The sequence below is a fragment of the Mesoplodon bidens genome (assembly GCF_964165515.1).
Source record: "Mesoplodon bidens genome assembly, chromosome: 18".
Classification (NCBI taxonomy): Eukaryota; Metazoa; Chordata; class Mammalia; order Artiodactyla; family Ziphiidae; genus Mesoplodon; species Mesoplodon bidens.
In genome coordinates, this window is record NC_138175.1 from 38,417,680 (window position 1) to 38,426,623 (window position 8,944).

The 8,944-nt window shown below is 55.0% G+C and overlaps 1 protein-coding gene across 8 annotated transcripts in view; it reads left to right on the forward strand.

Annotated features, from left to right (window-relative positions):
* Positions 1 to 8,944, forward strand: part of LOC308605469 (BRD4-interacting chromatin-remodeling complex-associated protein-like) — a 147,188-nt gene that overhangs the window by 51,133 nt on the left and 87,111 nt on the right. For 3 of the 8 annotated variants that reach the window (XM_081215514.1, XM_081215513.1, XM_081215515.1), the window contains 6 exons: positions 1,117 to 1,286; positions 1,375 to 1,475; positions 3,542 to 3,587; positions 3,689 to 3,731; positions 5,733 to 5,798; positions 8,363 to 8,936. In XM_081215514.1, the coding sequence (XP_081071640.1) occupies positions 3,547 to 3,587; positions 3,689 to 3,731; positions 5,733 to 5,798; positions 8,363 to 8,728 (516 nt within the window). In that variant the 5' untranslated portion in view covers positions 1,117 to 1,286; positions 1,375 to 1,475; positions 3,542 to 3,546 and the 3' untranslated portion in view covers positions 8,729 to 8,936. Of the gene's footprint in view, positions 1 to 1,116; positions 1,287 to 1,374; positions 1,476 to 3,541; positions 3,588 to 3,688; positions 3,732 to 5,732; positions 5,799 to 8,362; positions 8,937 to 8,944 lie in introns of those variants that run through there. The other 5 variants (XM_081215512.1, XM_081215516.1, XM_081215518.1 and 2 more) reach the window with 4 other exon arrangements.

Genomic DNA, 8,944 nt, shown 5'->3' on the forward strand with positions numbered 1-8,944 from the left:
TGCAGACGTGTGCAGAGCCGTGAGTCTATCTTGAGTCTCCCGATGCACGTGCTACCAGCTGAGGTTGAACGCGGCGACCCTCTGCCTCTCTGTTCAGCTCGAGAGCTATAAAGAAGCATCCTTTTTAGCGCCCTGTTGTTTTGCACTTTTGTGCTTTTTGTGGGTGGTTTTGCTGTTAAACCCGGCCCCTCCCGTGTAGGGCTGAAGGGCCGCCCACTGTCCATAAGCACAGGAAGGCTGCGATGTGCTCTGGAGAGATCGCGTGTGTGAGGTGACCTGCCCTCAGGCATGAGTTACAGCGCTGTGGGCCTTGAGCTCGGTGTGAGCGAATCAACCGTTTATGTTAAACAGGGTGTCTTTATTGTTTTTTTAAATTATTTTTAAAATAACTTTATTTATTTATTTATTATTTATGGCTGAGTTGGGTCTTCGTTGCTGTGCGCGGGATTTCTCTAGTTGCGACGAGCAGGGGCTACTCTCGTGGTGCGCGGGCTTCTCATTGCGGTGGCTTCTCCTGTTGCGGAGCACGGGCTCTAGGCGCGCAGGCTCAGTAGTTGTAGCGCACGGGCTCTGTTGCTCCACGGCATGCGGGATCTTCCCGGACCAGGGCTCAAACCCGTGTCCCCTGCATTGGCAGGCAGACTCTCAACCACTGCGCCACCAGGGAAGTCCCAAACAAGGTGTCTTTAAACAGAAACACACATAAACCAAGGGGATATATTGATGGGTTGATGAGAATGGGACCAGAGGCTGGCAGGAAGCTAACCCTGTCTTTTCCCAGGGGCTGCGGCTCAGCGGCCATAATCGCAAATTCACGGTGACCTTATAGGACATAAGCACCTCAGATGATGAGACCTGACTGTATTTTGCTAGATTGAAGTGCTGATGGATTATATCATATAATGTTATATACTATTGCATGATGTGTGTGTGTGTGATTTTATATATATATATATATATATATGTACACACACTGTATGTAGATATAGTGCAGTGTGTCTGCATATATATATATGTGATAATGTACAGTGTTGTTTCCTGTGGGTTTTTTTTGTTTGTTTTTTTGTTTTTCTGCGGTATGCGGGCCTCCCACTGTTGTGGCCTCTCCCCTTGCAGAGCACAGGCTCCGGATGCGCAGGCTCAGCGGCCATGGCTCACGGGCCCAGCCGTTCCACGGCATGTGGGATCTTCCCAGACCGGGGCACGAACCCACGTGCCCTGCATCAGCAGGCGGACTCTCAACCACTGCACCACCAGGGAAGCCCCTTTCCTGTGGTTTTAAACTTGTATTTGACCTCTCGTCTCTCTGGCTACATCTTTCTCCTTTTCACTGACTGTCTCACTCACAGCCTCTCTCTCATTCTCTCTCCACAGCTGGCCCCCAAAAGGACCCTCCCCACATCCCCAGCTGGGGGCCCTGCGTAGAGCTGGAGTGGACGCCCCCTCCTTCCCTTCATGATTCGTTTGTAGCGCAGGTAACCAGCCAAGCATCCCGCTCTTTCCCGGAGGGGCCGTGGTCTCCCGTCCACCTTCCCGGAAGGGACGTTCCTTCTTGGAAGAGCCTGGCTCAGCCACATCCTTCAGTCCCGCCCTCTCCAGCCTGGGCCCCCTGGGTCATTCGGGCCATTCCCCCCCAACCTCCATGCCATCTGCAGGCAGGATCTCCCTCCCCCCTTTCCGTCTTCTCCAGATTCTCTGCAGATCCTGCCTTGTCATTCCCTGGCCAGGCCTTGCCCACCTTAGGCTGGTTGGGAAGGGCAGGGGCTCGTAGGCCACAGAGCTGGTGACATGGGAAGACAGTGGGTGTGGGCGGAGATATGAAGCCAGAGAGAGTGTGTTATCTTGCCGCACGGATGCAGCAAGAGCCTTGGAAGGGCCTCTCTGGGGACAGTCCCCGGGGCCAGCTCTAGAGGTGAGCGTGATGGGTGTGTGAGGCTCCGGGGCCATGTGTTTCTGTTCTAGACTGGGCTTGTTAACCCAGGGCCCGTGAAGTGTGTACGTGTGTGCATACGTGTGTGTGTGTGTGTCCCATGACACACTTCCCCCTGGGAAAGAACGTGTAACATTTCTGGCCCACATGCATGTTTCTGGCAAGAGGGTCCTTTGTTTTCATCAGACTCTCCAGGGTACTTACTGTTCAGAGAAGCCCCTGAACTAACCATATGGGTTCCCTCCCTGAGATTCTTTACGTCACAGAGCCGTCGAGGGTAATAGGGGCTGTAGTGGTGATCAGGAAGTTCAGAGAATGCTATTGGGGGTTAGGGGTGGTGACCCAGCTGGGTGGGGGCACGACAGTCACCATGTCCTCAGTGAGTTCGGGACCATCCCCCTCCCCCTACCAAGAAGAAAAAGAGAGGGTAACAACTCCATGGCCCTGGACTGGGATTGTGTATGATTTCTCATCGTGTTCTGTCTGCGTGGTTGGGAGGGAAGGATGCGTGGGCTGATGGAAGGATAGGCGGATGGGGACTTCCCTGGCGGTCCAGTGGTTAGGACTCAGTGCTTTCCCTGCCCGGGCCCGGGTTCAGTCCCTGATCGGAGAACTGAGATCCCGCAAGCCTCTCAGTGCGGCCCAAAACAGTAAAAAGGAGGAGCGGATGGAAGGACGGGTCAGTTTGTGTGTTTAGAAGACAAGAAAGATGGGCGGTTGGGTGGAAGTTTGTAAAGATGGGTGCATGGAAGCTTGGTAGGATGTCTGGAGCAGTGGTGGTTGGCGCGGGGGTGGATGGGCAAACAGAGAACTTGTTTTCTCACTTGTAAACTGGAGCACACGGCACCCCTTTCCCATGGGGGCTGAACAAGCTAACATTTGTGAAACGCTTGGGACAGTGCCTGGCACATGGTAAGCAGGAGCCAAATGTTAGCCGTCCTCATCCTCATCATTCTGACAGGCTCGGCCCGGCTCTGGCGGTTCCTCTGACTCAGAGCGCCTGCCCTCCTGGCCCCTCTCCCTCTCTGTTCCCTTCCTTGAGAACCACGCTGCATGTGTCTTCCAGGGGGACCCAGAGCCTGGGCCCCTTCATGCCGCCTCCCCTCCCTCCCTCCTTCACCCAGTCATGTGTAGGACAGGAGCACAGGCTTGGGGCCAGACTTGTGGGTTCAGGGCTGGCTCTGCCACCTGCTAGCTGGGAGACAGAGAACCATGGTCTCAGCTCTTCCTTTTACTCATCTGCAAAGCGGGGGTGGCAGGACCCACCTCGAGGGATACTGTGAGGATTAAATGAGATACGTGTGTGTGAAGCACTTAGCACGGGGCCTGCATGTGATCAGGACTCAGTCTGGGTTGATGTCATCACCATCGTCATCAGATGCTGGGGAGAGAGAGGGAGGAGGAAAAGGCAGCTGTCTGTCTCTGATCAGGAGGCTCTGGTACGGAGGGCACCTGCCCCACCCCTACCCATGCCCCTAGACTTAAGGGGACAGAAACCCTGACCCCTCCAGGGGTCTTGGCCCCAGGGAATGGTCCTTGCAGGGAGGGTCCTGGCACGCTGCCGACATCTAACTTGTCTCCCTTGCCCTCTTCCCGCCCCGCCCCGTCCAGTGGCGATGGATGATGAGGATGGGAGATGCTTACTAGACGTGATTTGGTGAGTAATGGGCTCCCCTCCCCACCCCACCCTCCCCCACCCTCTCCCTCCCCTCCCCTGTCCCTCATCTCCTCAAATGTCTCTCCCCTTCTCTCTTTCAGTGACCCTCAGGCCCTCGATGACTTCTTACATGGATCTGAGAAGGTGAGTGCTGGGGCAGGGAGAAGCATCCCCAGGGCAGGGGCCTGTGGAATTGGGAGCTGAGAGACACTCCCCGCTGATTCAGTAGACATCTGCCCCTTGCCTTCCATGAGCCAGGCCCCAGGGTTATGGCAGAGAGTGAAAGAGATGGCAAATCCCTGCCCTCACTCCATACACATTTCCTTGGTAAACAAAGCAACCGAGAGCTAATAAAGGTGATGGTGGAAAGCACCATGCAGAGCAGCATAAGAAATAATAATGTCACTTGCACAACAAAAGAGGTTTAAAAGAAAATGAATGGGAGGCGGAAGCAGGGGCTTCTTCTCTAGCTGGTGTGAACCTGAAGGATCAAAGGGAGGTGCCCATGGCGCTCTGGGCAGGGGAAGGACAGGTAGGAAGCTTGGAAAGTTTGAGAAAGAAGGCCAGTGGGGCCGGAATGAAGGGGAAACTAGAAGGTGGTAAGACTGGAGTGGACAAAAATCACCAGGTCATGAAGGGCTTGGAGGACTTGATCGAGGAGTTCAGACTTTATTCTGAATGTGACAGGCAGTTCTGACGGGTTATTAAGCAGGAGAATGCCACATTCCGTTTGCCCTCCAGAGAATGGAACAAAGTGGGGGAGAGTGGATGTCTGTTGAGCCATGAGGAGCTGTATCAGTCACCTACAGCTGCATAACAAGTTATCCCATCACTTAGTGACTTAAAACAACATTTGTTAGAGCCCTCAGTTTCTGAGGGTCAGGAACTGGGGGAGTGCTTAGCTGGGTGTCTAGCTCAGTGTCTCCCCTGAGTAGCAATCAGGATGTTGCCTGGAGCCACTGTCATCTGAGGGCTTGTCTGGGGCTGGAGGATGTGCCTCCACAGTGACTCACTGCCGTGGCAGTTGGCTGGAGGCCTCAGCTCCTCACCATGTGGGCCTCCCCCTAGGATTGCTTGAGTGTCCTCACAGCATGGCAGCTGGCTCCCCCAGAGCAAGTGACCCAAGGGAGAGAGCCAGGAGGAAGCTCAGTGCCTTTTATGACCTAGTCTCCAAAGTCGCACACTGTCACTTCCGTCACACTGCATTTACTAGAAGCGCGTCACTAAGCCCGCCCACACTCACAGGGAGGGGACGGAGCTCAGCTCCTTGAGAGGGGATGTATCAAATCATCTGTGGAGCGGAGGCGAGTGCGGAGCAGAAGTTGGTGGCCTGGGCCCCAGGGCAGGCACGGGAGGAGGTACCAGACGCTGGCTCTGGGATCTGTCTGGGAGGCAGGATCACTAGACTTGCTGGTGGCTTAGACGGTGAGGAAGAAAGAGCATCCAGAATGCCTCCTGGACTTGACCTGAGCAGCTGAGTGGGTGGTGGTACCGTTCTCTGAGACTGGGAGTTCGAGGTGGATGCCAGAAGTCCAAGGGCGGCTATTGGGTATACCAGTCTGGGGTTCTGGAAAAAGATCAGCTGGACAGAGAAACTGGGGAGGCTTGGCTGTGGACAGCCATTCATTGGGCGCTTAGGGCCTGTTGTAGACATTGCCTATGTCTGCAGGAACGAGACAGGTCCCTGTGCTCCCAGACACGGGAACACACGCACGTTAGGCGCCCGGGTGGCAGGGCGTGCCGGGTGCTTGGGCTGGGCAGTGGAAGGAGTGACTTAGTAGGAAGGGACGGACAATTGTCGGGAGGAGGTGACAAATGTGACAGGCCCTGCCAGATGTGTTACCAAAGACGTTTGAGCAAAGCCACGGAGGCAGTATTCTAGAGTTCAAGGCAGGCATGTCAGGAGAGGCTCGGACTCAGTGCTGGGGTTGCCTCGCATTTTAATCTTGCAGCCAAGCCCCTTTCTTTGGGGCGACTTTTCTGGAGGCGGAGTTTCCTGTACCCCTCGAATCTCCCCCCGCAACCCCCCCACCTCGTCTTTGTCTTTTTGTCCCATGTAACCCTCAATTGGTTTTTGTTCTAGAGGTGGGCCGGCCCACTGCCCAGCTGACCTTTGACCTTGGGTGGGGGCGGGTCTTGGTGCAGCTTGACAGTGATGAGCTCCTGGATAATCCCGGGGAGGCCCAAAGTGCCTTCTATGAAGGTCCTGGGGTAAGTGGCCCGGGGGCTCGGGGAAGGCCGTGGGCTCCAGGCATCACCCAAGTCGCCTGTGGTGGCAGCCAGTGGGGGAGGGGAGAAGGGGGTCACACTCCTCCCCTGAGGCACTTTGCCGGGAGGGGGGCAGGGGGCAGTCACTGAGGAGCAGTGTGGGGTGGAGGTGAGGCCGGAGCTGCTGGACCCCCAGCTGTGCCCTCCGGGCCCCTCAGAGAAGAGGTGTGGTCCTGAGTCCCTGGCCTTGGAGGGCAGCTGCTACAGAGCTGGAACAGAGGCAGAGGCTGGCTCTGGAGTTCACAGTGGGCAGGGCGGGGGCGCTGGGGGGTCCTGTCCAGGCCCAGCCATGGGTGGGGTGTGTGACCTGGGGGAACGGGATCGACTGTTGTGGACCTCAGTCTCCACCTGGAAGATGAAGGCAGGGGTGATGAGCAAAGCCCAGAGCGGGGAACACAGTGGACTTTTATTGAGCACCTACTGTGTGCCGGGCCCATTACTCAGTGCCAGTCGTCCCTCCCTCTTCTTCCTCTTCTGTGGCCTCTCCCCTCCCCGCTTCGCTCCCCATCCCTCCCCCTCCTTTTTCCTCCTCCCCCCTCTTCTCTCTCCCTCCCACTCCCCCCTCCTCCGTCTTCATTAACATAACTATCAGTTACCAAATACTTATCATATGCCAGGCCCTTTACAGTAATTTTCATTTAGTCCTCACAACAACCACAGTAACATTCCAAATAATTTATCTGGCATAATATAAATGACTAAATCCAGAACCCAACAAATACACATTATGTTCATGTTATTACATTTACGGACCAGTAACAATGTGCATTATTCTTACCCGTGCCATCCTCTTAATGCCCATAATGTCCCTGGTCAGGTTCTTGGCACCTCCTGTACGTGACGTCAGTGAATGTCACGACTGTCCTAGGAGGCGGGTTTGGTTATGGCCATTTAGCGGTTAGGAACTCAGAACTGCCTGGTCCTTGGTTGGGGGCTGAGTCGGAGCCCCATCCTGCCAGGCACTGCCCTCCACTCAGCAGCAGGGTAACGTCTGGGAGGCAAGGAGGGAGCAGTGCCCACCTCACTGAGCTGTTATTAACGACAACATGGACAGTAATAATGACGGTAACAACGATAGATGATGTTCCTCGTGTGCCAGCCAAGAGCCACGTACTGCTCTGAGCCCTCCACTAGGATTAACTCAGAATCTTTCAAACTACAGGTGTTGTTATTTTTTTTTAATTTTTATTTATTTTATTTATTTATTTTTGGCTGCGTTGGGTCTTCATTGCTGTGCGTGGGCTTTCTCTAGTTGCGGCGAGTGGGGGCTACTCTTCGTTGCAGTGCGCGGGCTTCTCGTTGCAGTGGCTTCTCTTGTTGCAGAGCATGGGCTCTAGGCATGCGGGCTTCAGTAGTTGTGGCTTGCGGGCGCTAGAGCACAGGCTCACTAGTGGCGCATGGGCTTAGTTGCTCCGCGGCATGTGGGATCTTCCCGGACCAGGGCTCAAACCCGTGTCCCCTGCATTGGCAGGCAATTCTTAACCACTGTGCCACCAGGGAAGCCCCCGAACTACAGGTTTTGATCCATCGCCTGGTCAAGTATCAGTGGGTTTTCCATGCCCTTGGCATAATTATTACTTGTGGAATATTTGCTCTAAAATGCATGTATAGATTACACACTCGTGTCCTGGATTGCCATCCCGGAAAGCATTTAAGAAACATCAGGTTCGGGACTTCCTTGGTGGTGCAGTGGTTGGGAGTCTGCCTGCCGATGCAGGGCCCTGGTCTGGGAAGATCCCACATGTCGCAGAGCAACTAGGCCCGTGAGCCACAACTACTGAGCCTGGGCGTCTGGAGCTTGTGCTCCGCAACGAGAGGCCGTGACGGTGAGAGGTCCGCGCACCGCGATGAAGAGTGGCCCCTGCTCGCCGCAACTAAAGAAAGCAATCGCACAGAAACGAAGACCCAACACAGCAAAACAACAACAACAACAAAGTTAAAGGGCATTAAAAACAAACCAACCAGATATATGTGGGTAGGCATTTTCCATCCCAGTTACAGAATGAGAAAACTGAGACTCAAACAGGGAAAATGACTTGCCCAAGGTGACAAAGAAGGAAGAAGAGCCAGGCTGTAAGAGCCAGGCTGTAGATTCTGGTTCATCTGATGCCAGAGTCCTTTCCCCAACCACAGTGCCCAACTCAATTTCCTCCTCTGCTCCTTCTCCCTCCCTGTCTTTTCAGATGGACTGAGCTGAAACCTGGCCCTTCTGTGAAGCCTCCTGACACCACCGTTTGCCCTGCTCCCCTAGCCAGTCCCTCCGAAGGCAGCACACAGTTACAGACACAATCACGCCTTTAAGCCATCAATCCTCTGAGGTGTCCCTCTTCCTCATCTCAGTTAATAGCATCTACTCAGTTGCTCAAACCCCAACCTGCCCTGCCACCCTCCATCTGTCCTTTTCCTTACCAGCTCTCCCTGTGACGTGTGACCCATCAGCAAGTCTGAATCTACTTCTAACGTGATCCCTAATCCTTGCGCTTCTGGCCTCTTCACTGGTACTCCAGCCCAGGCCACCATCTCCGCTGAGAGCCTTCCAGCTACTCTCCAGGATTCCCGTCTTGCCGCCCACGGCCCCCACACAGCAGCTAGAGCTTTGCACAGCCTCCCCTGGTTCCCGTGGCAGAGTCTGTGCTTTGCCGCACCGTGGCCTGGAAGTGGGTCTCAGCCTCAGCAGCCTCCTCACTGTGGCTTCCCACCCCCGCGCCATGCACCTGCCAGCGTCTGCCACTACCTGTCACTCCCTCGGACTTGGCCCCCTGCTGTACTTTCCTCATGTCGCTTTGTGTTGCACACAAGGTCTGACTCCCCAGTGGCCGTTTCTGCTTCCTCTTCTTTTCCTGGCAAATGGGATTCCAGTATGGATCGGGTGACAACAAATTTGAGGGAGCACACTGGTTCTCCCCACTCCTGGAACTGGGGGGAACACAACTTACGCTTTTGTCCTGGAGAGAAATCTTGAGGGTCCGGGATAACGGTGGCCACTTCCCTTTCCACTGCCACGGATCAGTTTAGAAAGAGCACGGGCTACAGTTCTGGCCGAGGACACGTGAGGGGCGTTCTGTTGGGCGCTGCTACAAGCCTTCCTC